Source organism: Leptonychotes weddellii, chromosome 12, assembly GCF_054177405.1.
Source record: "Leptonychotes weddellii isolate Sample4059 chromosome 12, ASM5417740v2, whole genome shotgun sequence".
In the NCBI taxonomy this organism is placed as follows: Eukaryota; Metazoa; Chordata; class Mammalia; order Carnivora; family Phocidae; genus Leptonychotes; species Leptonychotes weddellii.
Genome location: NC_138380.1, coordinates 14,085,718 through 14,100,917, shown reverse-complemented (window position 1 = coordinate 14,100,917; position 15,200 = coordinate 14,085,718). Strand labels below are relative to the sequence as shown.

The 15,200-nt window shown below is 41.8% G+C and overlaps 1 protein-coding gene across 2 annotated transcripts in view; it reads right to left on the bottom strand.

Moving 5' to 3' along the window:
• DGKI (diacylglycerol kinase iota) overlaps positions 1 to 15,200 on the bottom strand; it is a 426,631-nt gene that overhangs the window by 279,982 nt on the left and 131,449 nt on the right. For both annotated transcript variants that reach the window (XM_081800028.1, XM_081800027.1), the window contains exon 2: positions 3,745 to 3,853. In XM_081800028.1, the coding sequence (XP_081656154.1) occupies positions 3,745 to 3,853 (109 nt within the window). The remainder of the gene's footprint in view (positions 1 to 3,744; positions 3,854 to 15,200) is intronic.

Genomic DNA, 15,200 nt, shown 5'->3' with positions numbered 1-15,200 from the left:
AAACACTGTCCCTTCCTTCAAGGAGCCTGAAATTGAACTGAGGACCTAGAATAAGAAAGCAACTAAAACCCACTAATTTGGTTCTAAGGTTTATAAGACAGTGCACCGTGGATAGAGGTACTCTGAGGAAACAAAGCAAAAAGTGAGCACGATAAACAGAATTAGTTCAGTTGAAAAGATGAGCATGACCTGTCACAGAGCAAGAGAGGAAATCTCTATAGGAAATAGCAATTTCCATATGTGCCTACTGTTGTCACTAGAAGGCTCAGGTGCCATAGTGAAGACTGATTTGGCTACTCTCCACACATCAACATTCAGGGTTCTATCCCTGACATGCATGGAGGGGCAGGCTTATGCTCAGGCTGCTGGAGTGCATGTTCATGAAGAGTCACCAAGAAAATGAGCTCATGTGAGACAGAGCATCTGGTAAGTCATAACAACTATTTGAGTAAATCACAGCACTGACTTTGAAGACCAGCTAAAAATAAAAGAGGGATAATATATATCACTAAGTAAGGAAATGAGAATATAAATACTTTAAGGAAATTATTAAGTCTGCGTACACGTCAAACCAACTCCTACAAAAGTATACACCTGGCCAAAGTACACAGGTGCCTACAATCTAGGCTCACCAAATCAGCACCCTTCTGTGTCTCAGGCACCCCCACCAGTAGGCTGCTCCTCAAAGCCCTTTGCACAAAGATATTTAGGAAACAGCTGTGCCCCTTTCTGAAGACTTTGGCATGAAGTCAAAAACAGGACCCCTTGGGATTCTACAATAAGTATAAACGTAGGAACTAAGTTTTCATTCCAGCTTTTAATTCACCCTGAATTGTCTTGCAACCTCAGATGCACCATGAACAGCTTCGGTATCTGTTTTTTCACGGGTGAAATGCAGAGAGGGGAGGTGACATAAGTCAGGGGATCAAAGTCCGATAGACCTTTGAGATGATCCTCATTCCCCTAAGCCCTCCCCCTCATCTGGGAGACGCATACAAGGCTCCAAACCAAATCAGAGATCAGTAAATAGTAAGAGTGAATAAGTGAAGATTGATCATTTCAGTGCCTTTAGTCCAGAACAGTGGGCTGATAGAAGCGGGGAGGCGGTCATGCTGTTTTTCCACAGGGGCCAGGCAGGGAATGGGATGAGGGAACGGCAGAGACAGATCCAGCCAGTGGCCTGGGCTTACACTTTAATCCGAACAAAGAAAATCCTGGTTCAGCAATTTGAACAGACCAGCAAACCTTAGGTGACATAAATGAAACTGGTGAAAGCACATTTGTTAGGAAAAGCCAAAAATTGTAAGGCAAGGGCAAGTCTTAGCAAAAAAAAAACAAAAATAAAAACAAAACTTTAAAATGTTTTTAGCCATCTGCTTCTTCCTCTCTTCTGAGAAAAATGTTTTACATGATCATAATAAGGAACTGTAGTTGTTGGTCACTGCTCGGTTCACTAACAGCAATATCAGCCCACAGTTAATTTTTTTTTCACTGTCACATCTTTATAGCTCCTTGCACGTCAGATCTTCAAATATGCCCTCAGATGGAGTATCTTCAGAGGAGGCTTTCAGCATTCCCTCCATTGTTAAATATCCCCAAAGTGTTTCCTGCCATGCCGTAATCTCACCGGGGCACCAGGACAGGGTGCCCACGATCAAAGGAGAGGGAGGAAGAGAGAACTTGGTTCTTACTTGCTCTTCCCCTGCTGTGTAGTGCAGCGTCCCACCACTGGCCCAGAATACCATTCTGATGAAATATTAGAGTGCATACATCTCTACGGGAATCAGAAATAATACCTTCTTGCCAAGCTTCGGCCCAAGCAGGACACTTCTTTTTAAAAGCCTTTTCTGATAACTATTTCCACCGTCAAATAGGGATGGAGCATCCTTCCTGGCGCTCCACGCCTCTGGGCCCCTCTATTCCAGGTGCCACCACCCTATATGCTTGCTGGTGACTTCTTGTCTGCCGCCTGCTTCCCAAGCTTCTTGAAGCAGGAACCCCATCTTCCTCCCCTCAGAGTCCCAAGGAACCAGCGCAGGCTCCAGCGCAAAGCAGGGACTCAAATGTGTGATGAATTAAGGAATTCATCCACTGTTTTCTTTCTGACTAAATAAATCTGCAGGCTGTACCGTTTACAAAGAACTTTCACACTTACTGCCATGTTTGATCCTAATAATGCCCAGGAAGTCTCCCTTAGAGAGGGGCCACAATTGTCCCCATCTACCGATGAGGACACTCAGACTGAAAGAAATCAAGTGACTTGACTAATGTCACACATGGCGCAAAAGGATTTAATGACTTTTTCTATGTCAACAATTTAAACTACCCTTCATTAGAATCCTGCCTCTCAGACAGGGTCCTACTACTTTAGGTCAGAGGATTGTTTAGGCATCATGAACATTAAATCCACTGGTTTGGGTCCCTGACTCACAACATTCTCATAACTGGACCAGGAATGTTGCTCTTTGATCTTATTTATCTGCTTGTTTATACGTTTAGTTCTTGTTGATTATATAAACATGGGTATGAATATATTCTATATTCCATTATGATTTAAGAGTTTACCAAGTAACTGGCCTGGACTAAAGGGAAGCTCCAGGAGACGAGCATTCTTCCTGAGCACCAGTGCAGAGTACTGAGTGAAGAATACAATACCAGAGTATTCTCAAGACTCTTATCAAGGAAGAAGCTGCATCTCAATTAAGTCCAATCTTCTGCCAGGTACGCATACATGGGCATGTGTCCAGAATGTAAAATAAGAATGTCAGTAAGTGTGTGCTTGGGAGAGAGGAAGAATTGTTTTAATATAAAAGGACATTAAATCATGACATATGGGCTAAAAAAATATTGTAATCAAAGAAAAAAACCAACTCTTTTCCCACCCTGCCATGCTCTTTCATATGGGAGAACATGAATTATCCTCACTGTTCAATTCAACCACAAATGCTAAACAAGAATCACCATCAAGACCAGACTGGAAAAATTCTACCTTCAAGCTGCTCCTTACATTCATCCCTTCAGGAAGAGACAAAGCCTTTCAGTCCACAGTGATAGATGTCTTTGACCAAGAACTTGACTCACCGAAGAACCTCAATAAATGTATTCTGATTGATTTAAGAACTTCAGAATGCAATCTTCAGCTCATGTTAATAGTTTCTGTGGATGTCTTTTGGTTAAAATTGGTGACTATACCCAAGCCACTGATACCAGACCCATCTCCCTTTGTGTTGGGGGCAGAAGCATATCAGACAGGAGGGCATGAAGTACCTAAAATGTAAAATGAAATCATCTTCTGTCAGGGAGAAACAAACAAAAAAACAAACAAACAAAAAACCCAAAAAATAAAAAAGCACGCTCCTAAAAGGAAAAGAAGGCAGTTTGAGCTGAGGAAATTAAGCTTAGATGACACGAAGTTGCTAAGGGTAAGCTCTATTCATCGTCAAGTTGGCAAGAACAATAGAGCACGTGCACAGAGATACTTTTTATCTCACAGCTGCAAACCCAGGCAGTAGCACCTCAAACGATTCATGGAGTTTTTATTTTAGTCTGGAATGCATCCGATTTCATATACAGGAGCTATGTTGCTGGAGGTTTGAGAATGGAACTATGGCTTAGGTATCTGAAGATGGGTCGGTGAGCAATATTGGAAATGATTAAGTCTTGCTTTGTAGCCATAGCGATCCTGAGAATGAGAGAGACACACATACAATTGAATTACGTTGAAATGAAAAAGCCAACACCTACACTCCAGTCCAGAGTCGCTCTGGGCTCCTTCGCTGGACCATTTGCCACAGGAAGGCTGAGGGGATGTGCAGGAGCCAGGTGCTGCAGGCCTGCCCGGGAGATTGCTTTCCTGCAGCCAGAAGAAAAAAAAAACAAAACAAAAAAAACACACAAAGAAAAACCAACATCAGAAGGTCATACACAGTGAAAAATTTCCCTGGGGTAAAAACAATGCCTGAGTTAGTCTTCCGCATGCAAAAACCTTTGCAAATGTATTGGAATCTATGTCTCTGAAGTGCATGACCAAGATAGAGGGTGGCAGGTCTCAAAGACGGGGAGACTGAGGGGACCACTTTGGGGGGGCAGCATTGCTTCAGAAATAGAAATTAAAATGTAAGCCCCTATTCAGGGTAGAGGGCAGAATGCAGGTCTCTCCGTTTACAAAAAAAAAAAAAAAAAGACAAGGGCCTGGGTGGTGATAATACTTGGACAATTTTAAAGCTGTCAGAGGCTAAAGGCAAGAAAAGTAGGCTCCTGGGGTCTTCTATTGAAATTCCTCCATTTCCCAACAAAGTGTTCTCCAAGCGGGTCATAGCACCAAGTTCAGTCTTGCTCCTCTCAAGAACATCCTTAAAGTTCCAAATGGGAAAAGACTGATTGGTAGCTGCCAAGAAACAGCACATGCTGAAAGAACACTATCTTACCAAGGCCCACGGAAAGATAAAACCAAAACACGTGGCTTAGATTAGGTTTGTAACGTGGAACACAACAGAATGCAGGTCAGAAAGGAGGGAATGAATCAGGAGAGGTTGAGAAAGTCAGCCCTGACCTTGGTCTGCAAAGATAAGAAATGAGAGGAGTTGCTTTAGCAAGCAAATATGACAATGGCAGGGTGAAGGAAAGGGAAGGGAGATGAGAGCCTGGTGGACTGAATGAGAACAGCAAGATCGAGGAAGAAAGCAGGGAGATCTTGTGATACCATCATTAATAATGTTAAGTTCAATTTCTGCACAGCTCCATGAAAAATGTCAGACAAGGGTCTCAAGCTTCAATGTAAGTGCTGATTAATGAATTAATTAACTGGCTCCCTGGAAAGGAGAGGGGTTTTCCCTCCACAGGACTGTCCACATGTGCTTTGAGAATCACCTGAACTAGAATCAGGTGGGTCTTGTGACCCTGCAGCTGAGCCCTGAGTAGGTCTGAGGCTGAGGCCCAGGAATCTGCATTGACACATGCTTCCTTCTGTAAGCTAACTTTCAAACTGCTCTGTGGGAGTGTGGAAGGACTTTAAAGAGGATAGGAAATGGAGAATCTCCCATATGCACCCTCAGGAAAGTGAAATTTAAGAACTTAGAGACTGATTTCAGGTTAATGCCTTATTTCCAGAAGACTGGAAAGCTATCCCTCAACCAATGAACATCTACCAAGATTGTCTCCCCATCCTCAAGCCGCTGAACTTGCTGCTTGGACTCAGGCTAGACTCCCTGCACTTCTGGCCATAAAAACAGCCCACCCCAAACTGTTAATGGACTTGCCTGGGACTTGCTACAGTTTTTGTGTCCTGAATTGCAACTCCTGAGCTATTCTCAAATAAACTCAATTTCTGGTAATTCGAGCTTGCCTTGGTTTCCCTCTTTATTTAGGTTGACAAGAGCAAGTACGTTTGGGCAAGTGGGGGAGTATTAACTTACCCAGGCCCATCAAGGGTGGGGGAAGCCCTGAAGGAAAGCATCAGCAACTTCATTATGTACTTTACCCCCATTAGCTCTCAGCATCCTATCTCAGAGGACGTGAACACTGCAGTAAGAATCTGCCGTCTCAGACACTGGACCTGCAGACACACAGGGTCCCCAGGGAGGCCCAGATCCTCAGACTCCTTCACCCATCTCACTATACAGAGGAACAAGGCTGCTGACAGGTAGATGGGGGAAAGGAAGGCAGTGATGGCCAGATGTATGGTGAATCCCATCAGGACTGAGCCCCTGAAGGGAAAGGAACTTGCCCAGGAAAGGGGGAGGAGTGAGAGCAGAATGTAAAAGCTCCATTGGAATCTAAAGGCAGATAATCTCTCTGTTCTGTTCACTGATTTCTGCAAACTCCACCCAGAAATGGGATTTGTAATTGACCAAGATCAACAGTAACCCCAAAACCCAAAGAAAGGCTGGGTAGAATACAGAAAAGAATCCAAGATCGTGCAGCCACTGATTAATGGTCAAGTATGTCTAAGAGCTCAGCAAGTGCCCGGCCCTTTTTTCCCCCTCTCTTATATTCCCACACAGGAAGTCTCAGAAATAACGTCAAGGTCTTTAGTAGTTGGAAGTGATCCCACCGAACTTGCCAGTAGCCTACTTTCAGAAGCTCCCACTGGGTCACACACAATGTACTTGCTTTATGTGATCCCCCCAAAGAGTCATTACAAGTGTGTAGACCTTTAATGAAGACATTCCGATGACACAATCTTCTCTTTCCTCACTTTCGTCAAGGCAAATAATTAACATCAATTTTGGCCCCTTCACTGACACCAACTCTTTTGGGTTCCCAGATCCAATTACAAAGTTGGCAGACAGGTGGGGGGTGGGGGTGGGGAGTGGGAAGTTGGGGGTTCCGCCAATATCAAGCAATTCTTAAACACCAGCAGGGTGTCCCAGAATTCAACTTAATTCTGACACTATCTAACCAGAGCTAGCATCGGATTCCATGGGCTTAGCGTTCAGTCCTACAGGACCACTCCCCACCCCCACTTCAGATGCCAGTCACAAGCCCCGGGCTGTTACCTGGGCTTCTGGCCAACCAGCTACAGATCAGAGGTTCCAGTGACCTCCTCCTTAGGTTTAATTCATTTGTTAAAGTGGCTCACAGAACTGACAGAAACACTTAATGTTTACCCATTTATTAAAGGAGATGATAAAGGATATGAATCAACAGTCAGACAAAGGGATACAGAGGGTGAAGTATGGGGAAGGGGTGTGGGGCTTCCATCCCCTCTCCAGAGGCCTCACTCTCCCAGCACCTCCACCTGCTCACCAACCTGAAAGCTCTCTGAACCCCATCCTGGGTTTTTATTGAGGCTTAATTATATAGGCACGATGGAGTAAATCATTGGCCATTGGCAACTGATTCAACCTTCAGCCTCTCTCTCCTCCCTGGAGGGAACGAGGGCTAGGATGGAAAGTTCCAACCCTCCCATCACAAGATCAGTCCTCATGGCAAACAGCCCCCACCCTTGGGTGGGGTGCAAAGCCACCTTCATTAACATAATGAAAACCACCTCTTTCGCCCTTATCACAGGTTTCAGGAGTTGTGAGCAGAGGTCTGTGGATGAAGACCAAATATATCCAGATGACCAAATACATATTGCTTATAAATCACAATATCGCAGCCCTTCACCCCAAAGTATATTCTGTTCCACTGCGCAATAAGCCAAGAACATTGGAAGATTCTTATATGGTGCTCCTTCATGGCCCATGCATTTTTCTCCACCTGAGTTCAAGAACTTGTGTAACGTTTTTCTTTAGGACTTTTCGCTGGCTTTGAAGCAGGCTGTGTGTGATTCTGAGTCACGGCTTCCATCACAAGAAAATCAGATCTCTGCAGCATCAGAATCTACAGGTCCCACCTTTGAATCCTTAAAACACAACTTAAATGTCAGTGTTCTAACAAAAGATAATAAACAGTGCCTGAGCACAAGGCCGTGGAAGGGCTGAAGAATTCCTCAATCTTGGGTTAATGAGGAAAATACAAGTCCCTCATCTTTTCATGAATAGCCACAGAGAGCTGTGGTCAGAATAAAAAGGAAGGGAGGGAATACAATTCTGCTGGCCCAGTGGACATCACAGGACAAATGAGCTGAACTCTCCAGAAGCTGGAGACTGACCATCAAAACCTATGTTCCTAATTAAAACCGCCGGGAGGGACACACTGCCGAAATAACCAGATTAAGGCGCGAGGGCTGTGTGTGTCTCCAGAAGAGCAACGTGGCAATAAGAGAACAGACGTACAAACCTTCGACCCTGACTAAGCCCTGCAAGGAAAGTACAGTCAAATGGCACTCTTTCCCAGCCAGTGAATAGAAACAATTAAGTAAGGGCTTTTGCTGCTTATTTATTCCTCATTGTCGGTACAAATTTAAGGGTGGTTTTCTGTGACATGAATAGGGGAAAATTGTATACGTACGACACACGTAAACACTGATTAGGAGGAAAATAAGTAAGAACCATCAAAGCGGTACCGGTATATAACTGTTAAGGGGCCTCACAAGAGGTTATTACATAAGAAGGAGAATTGGAGAAAGGTCTGTAGTAACTACAGTGAGGTAGGAGGCGACTTCTGATTACAGCTTTTTCCATCTTTATAAACAGCTGTGTGAGAACATCCTTTTCTCCAAGAGCTCATGTATGTATACACCTTTTGTTCCAAAATAAGAAAGCAATTTCATTATTTCTCAGACCTCAAATAAAATTAGTGTAAGTTAGTTTTCTATGTGCGTTCATCTTGGTTGTAGGAGATGACATTTCAGAGTGGTAGAATTTGGGGTGTATTGAGGTGGCAGGGGTTTTATGTTACAAGATGCTCCGGTAAGAAAATCAGTGGGGTTTCAGCTTCTCACTTTTTTCCTCCTGCCCAGAATCCTCCCAAACCTAGAGTCAGTGAGACAGTGAGATCCTTCCTATTAATTTTACAACAGCACTTTGTTGGGATGGTTATAACGGCAAAAGAATCTTTGAAAAGGACAACTGGGATATTAACTGTGAAACAGATATACGAAAAGAAAATATTCTATAATGCAGTTCCAGCCGCACAAAGTCGCGGTTAATGTCAATTACCTGCCATGAAAGACCTCAAACATATTTAAAGTATAAAAGCCATCATACATTTTAAATAGCATTCTATTATTTCCTTTACTTCATTCAATAAGACTACAAACTCCTAAAGGACAGGGCTCAATTCATCTACTAATCTTATTACATTCTAGCCCCGGAGTAGACACAGCAAATATACTATAAATGCTTTCTGAGTTAATGAATGAACTTGACCAAAAAGCTAAGCAAAACAGCTTGCTGATTAGATCAAGGGTTGAGAAATCTGATTAGGAAGATTTGAATTATTTCCCAGCCTGTGCATTTCGGTGATACACTTTGCAGAGAGGGTCAGAAATCCTTCAAAGCAGCCCTTTAAAGAAAAAGGCAAAAGAGGTAGAATTCAGGGTTAAGAAGCCTGAGACATCAAAACGGCTTTGTGATCAATGTAAAATAAAATCCTATTGCAATAACATTTGTAAAGGGCATAGGATAGTGGGAATATTTTTATAATGTATTTATTGAAAGATATGTGTGGCATATACTCTTCACAAAGAGAATTTTTTAAAATTTATGGGAAAACATGTAAGTGGTTATTTAGCCAGGATACCCTCTAATTATCCATTTTGCAATTTTCTCTCAATTTGCTCTGGTTCCACCCTGATTCCAAGTTTATAAGGCTCCTATATTCAATCCATCCCCATCTTGCCAACTCCCTTTCTGGGTGATTCTATGAATAGAATAGAATGAGGACCCCGCCTGCTGAGCAGAGAAGCACCAGAGAATCAAGAGTTTCCCTTAGCCAGGATGTCTCCTAAGAGAAGCAACTGACACATTAGAGATTGGTGAACTCATCTCCTTGTTTTAGAAAAAGAAGCAGCTGTCTAGAAAGGTACTCCATACCTTGGTTTAATTCTCCAAGTGCCTCAAAAGGGATCTTAATCACTGTGTATGTGTTGGTGTGCTTTCCCCCATATGCTATTTTGGTAGTTTGTTTATATTCAAAGCAGCCCACAATGCTCCTTGGTTGATCTAGACGAGATGCCTGCACTGTTAAGGATAATTCACATGCTTTAAAAAAAAAAAAAAATTGTCCGAAGCTCCACACAAACTCCAAATATCCCACTAGAGATTTATTTAGGGGAACAAACCTTGTGTAATTATTTGAGCCTAAATCCTAATCCATATTACATATGAACGCAAAGTAGTTTTTGACAATTTTAATGTACACTGAAATTTTTGAGAACGTAATTATTATTGAAACAAAGGTTGTTTTTAGTTTCCTACGGGTTGTAAGTCATTCAAAAAATTGCTTCTGGTGTTGAATCTTCAACACGGTATGCCTGTATTACTCATGTTTTCAGCTGTTACTTTCACAGTGATTCTCCGAGAGCGGTGCTCAACCTTGGCCTGTGGTGGAGCTTGACATCAGTCTACTTAAAAGTTTTCCAGGTATTTCTAATGAGTATCCTGGGTTGAGAACCACTGTTCTACATAGATGTGCAAGCATGTGACTACTTCATTACATCTGCAAATGTGACTAAGCCCTGGCATTTACCCACTGAAATATATTCATTCATTCAACGATGTATTTACTGAATGTCTATTTTATACCAAGCACCGTTCTAGATGCGTAAGATGAATGAATGAATAAAACAGATATAAATTGCTGCCTTTGGGAAGCTTATATTCTAGCAGGAAATACATTTTGCCAGGTACAGAATCATTTTACAGATCTTACATATCCCTCACAACAATGAGGGAGGTACTTTTATTATACCCTATTTTATAATTTAAAAAAAATGATACTACATGGGGGCGCCTGGGTGGCTCAGTCGTTAAGCGTCTGCCTTCAGCTCAGGTCATGATCTCAGGGTCCTGGGATCGAGCCCCGCATCGGGCTCCCTGCTCGGTGGGAAGCCTGCTTCTCCCTCTCCCACTCCCTCTGCTTGTGTTCCCTCTCTTGCTGTGTCTCTCTCTGTCAAAATAAATAAATAAAATCTTTAAAAAATAAAAATAAAAATAAATAAAAAAATGATACTACAGAACAGTTGTGTGTCCAAAATCACGCAGAGAGGAAGAGGTACAAGTGAGATTTGAATCCAGGCATCTAAATCCAGATTGTATATACCTAACCATGACACAAACCCACACTTTTATGAAATTTTGACAGCACACACGTATATAGCAAAAAGACATACAATACTCTTACTATGCCAAATTTCCAACTGCCTCAATTATAAATGTCCCATCTCCACAACAAGAACATAAGCTTCTCCTAGGAAGAGGCCAGTCTGGGAGGCACTCAAGTGTACAGATTAAGAACCCACTTGACCTTACCAATCACTAGCTATATAGTCAAGGTGCTTGAACTCTCTTAGCCTTGGTGTCCTTATATGTAAAATAAGAGCAACATTACCGAACTCAGAGACAATTTTAAAAGAAGTGTGCAGGGGGCACCTGGGTGGCTCAGGTGGTTAAGTGTCTGCCATGATCTCCAGGTCCTGGGATCATGAACTCCAGGTCCTGGGATGGAGCCCCATGTCGGGCTCCCAGCTCGGCGGGGAGTCTGCTTCTCCCTCTCCCTCTCCCTCTGCATCTCCCCCTGCTTGTGCTCTCTCTCTCTCTCAAATGAATAAATAAAATCTTTAAAAGAAAAAAAAAGAAGTGTGCAGGATGCTTGGCACATAGTAAGCAGAAAAAAATATTCACTACCATTATTATTCTCCTACATATATTGGCAGCCCCACAGCATTTGGCCAAAGCTAGGTATATGGTAAATCTCTGAATACATATGTGCCTTTTATTTGATTCCCGTCAAATATTCCAAGTTCCCTGAACACTTTCGTTCATTCAATAAACATTTAACAAGCTTCCATTATGTGTCAGACAGTTCAAAGGGGTTATTCAAACAGAAGGTTCTTCTTCAACTCATGGTAAATAATTCCATGATTGCCAAAGGAATCATTCATCCCCCACAACCTGCCTACCTGCCCAGTGAAAATTAAAAAGCACCATGCTCTCCCCTCTGACAAATTTACCAACGTGTTTTTTTAAATGCCATCCAAATGCCATTAAAATTATTAATTTAATTATATTCATGTAAATGAAAGCAATACCAAAAAAGGCATTTTTTGTTGTTGCTGAACCTGTAAAGCACCCGGGCTGCTAAATGCCCCTGAGAACTTGTGAACTCATCTGTTAAACAGGATTTATTTCCCAAGCCTAATTCATCGTAACTACATTCCTACAGCAAGGCCAGCATTGGCTTGTTGTGAGATGTGGCAATAAAACTCACTTTAAAACAAGGAGAGAGATTTCCCAACTGGGATTCATCAGGAGTTAATCACATTCTTCTTAAGGTATCGGTTGAGGGGAAAAAAGTAAACCTTGGGAATGGAGAAAAAGAATCATACTGTTATGGGTTGAACTGTGACCTTATTTGGAGACAGGGTCTTGACAGAGGTAATCAAGTTAAAATGAGGCCACAAGGCAGGTCCTACCAATACGGCCGATGTCTTTATAAAAAGGGAAAATTGGACACAGACACACACAGAGGGAAACACTGTGTGAACATGAAGGCAGAGACCAGGGTGATGGGTCTACAAGCCAAGGAAGGCCGAAGGTTGCCAGCCAACAGCCAGCCGCTAGAGGAGAGGCCCCAAAGAGATTCTTCCTCACAGACCCCAGAAAAACCAACCCTGCCAGGCCCTTGATCACAGATTTTTAGTCTCCAAAACTGGGAGACAATTCATTTCTATTGTTTGAGCCACCGAACGTGTGGTACTTCATTACAGCAACCCTGGCAAATACACATACTTCAAAAACAGACCCAAAGTTTGGCTATAGTATGATAGGGTTTGGCTAAGTTCAGAATGTTGACTTCTCTTTTCCAATTGCCCCATGGAACTTTGGGTACCTTCCTGTCATAATGCTACCTTTCAGAAACTAATAATATTTAAACAGAAACACATTACTATGAAAAACCACTGTTCAAAACAACATTCTCATACAAATAGATAGTGAGCATCTGACAAAGTTTTATTTAACTCATTAAGGAGGTAGCCTGCAGCAAAGACAAATGCAAAATCAAAGCGTGTATAAGAAATGGAGATTTTTGATAGTCAGAAAAGAAGTATCTAAAACGATTGTAAATAAAACAAATGAGCAAAGAGGAAACAAAGAGAGAGAGAGGCAAACCAAGAAACAGATTCTTTACTATAGAGAACAAATTGATCGTTACCAGAAGGGAGGTGGGTGGGGGGATAGGTAAACAGGTGATGGGAATTAAGGAGGGCAATTGTAATGAGCACCGGGTGATGTACCGAAGTGTTGAATCACTATATTGTACACCTGAAACTAATATTACGGTATTATTAATATTGCTGTATGTATGAATTTAAATAAAAACTTTTAAAAATACAAAATAAAATAAAATAATTGCTAAATCAGATGTAAAATTAGTTATCTTTCTACAGGTCGATAAGAACTTAATCCATGTGGATTAACTTTTTTTGTGGTCTACAAAATCACAACTTATCAGTTTTTCATAGGTTAACCTCTTGTATCTTATGGGGATATAAACTGTTTAGCACCTCCATCAGTTTGGGATTATTAATCAAATATACAGAGACAATGAAATTACAGTGCCCAGAAGTATCAGGTAAGAGTCAGTTACTCAGTAACAAGGTTATCTACTTCTACCGGAGCTGGCTAATTAGAATATGTTCTAGTAAGATAAATTAAATAAATAATAAACTTAAATAATTTTAAAAAGTCAAATAACCATTTTTCCATTGTCAAAATTTGGAATAATTTTATTTTCACTACTCATGGTTCAAGTTATTATATAGAATTCCTGTGTAGCTCTACACATGTCTGGAATATTCTAGAAAATCTCCTAAAATAAATTATCTCACACCCCAAATAATAATAATAACGATTTATTCCCTATCTTCTTCAATTTCCATAATTTTAGCTATTTTCGCTTAGCTTGGAAACTGATTCTGAGATGGACGTGTTCAGGTTTACTGGAAAGTTTGTGGGTAGAGCTTGTGAGGGAAGCAGAACCGGCAGTGAGAAGCTGAACTGTGATGCACTTGCCACAAAGTCTGCAGCTGATCGAACGTGAGGTTCTGGAGCTGGAATGGCCCTTCAGAGCTGTTCTAATTTCAGGCAGAGACGAGACCTTGCAACTCCACATCCACCAGTCTTTGGGTATGGGCCTCCCCTTGGGAGAGCATAACCACAGGCTAGAGATTCTCTTACACAGGTGCCATGTCTGAGAAGAGGCGCTGCTGTAGACCATCGGCAGTCAAGGCTCCCGAAAGCTGGAAAGAGGAGCACTTTGGTCTTAGGAAGGCATGTGGGCAGCAAAATAAGCATCCACTACACACTTCTAATACTCATGATAAACTTAGGAAATGGGTAATTTTATCATGCCCATTTTGCTAATGGAAAAACTGACATTAAGCAGTTGGAATAACTTATATAAGCCATACAGCTAAATAAGTAATAAGGCCAAGACTGGAGCCCAGATGTCTGGCTCCAAAGGCTCCATCACTCAGCATACCCTCTGAAAGGGAAAGAGAGAAGAGAAGGATCCAGAGATAGTGCAAGATCTGGGTGTGCAATGGACTGAAAGTGGCCATTGACAATGCCCTGGTGTCAGGGTGGCTGAAGGGTATTTTAAAAATACCATCTAACGTTCAAATGGAAGTTGTTGAATGCTGTGATGGAAATGCTTTTTTCGTCTCCTCCATATTTTCCACCTGCAGCTAAACCTTCAGGGAAGTCTACTCCTTGTCTTAGAGGCAGCAGAGTTTTATGAATGTGGAAATTGAAGCAGCTGAATTTTACATCTAGGTCAATGAATACAGAATAGATGTTGCCTACTGGAATAGAAAGATAATCCAAAATTGAACAAATTTAGAAAAAGCATGAGCCTGAGAACAGAAATAACCTTAAGAACATAAGCCCTCCGGGAATTCACAGAAATTTTAGGGGAAGGGATTTGGATTTCCATAGGGCTCTTCCCAGTAAAACTATCAACAGGAAAAATTTAACATTAGAGCCTCCCTCTCCATTTCCATGCTAACATTCCACTCCCTACCCGCTTCCATTTCCATCATCCTGCACCTACAATGCCTCAAACACAATCTTGCTCAACTGGTGGTATCACTGAATAGATCACCCAACACAATTTTGTCAACTGAAGGGAGTTTAGGATGTCTCTCATAAGAGTATTTGCATTCTCAAAGGGGACTCATAAAAATGCAAGAACTTGCATGACCCAAAGGAATGGAGTCAAATGACATTCAAAGTAGTTAAAATAATTTTCCTAAGGCACAATCCAGAATATTGTAAATACAAATGAGGTATGGGGTGGGAGGCTGGGGTTAGAAGCAGAGACCTGCTTACCTACTTTGAGGTCAGTCCTAGGCAAAATGGCTAGGTTTGCAGAGAGAGAGACCCAAGAGCATATCTATATGTTGAGAAGACACTGCCAATTTGTATCAGTGAGGGAAGGGTCCTGGCAAAAAAACTAAAGATTTTCCCCAGATTGTTCCAATAAAGAGACTGTAATAAAGCAACTAGTTAAAGGTAGGATTAGGGAACAAACCACTACCTAATCTCAAGACCTACAATAAAGCTAAAGAAACCAAGAGCATGTGGTATTGG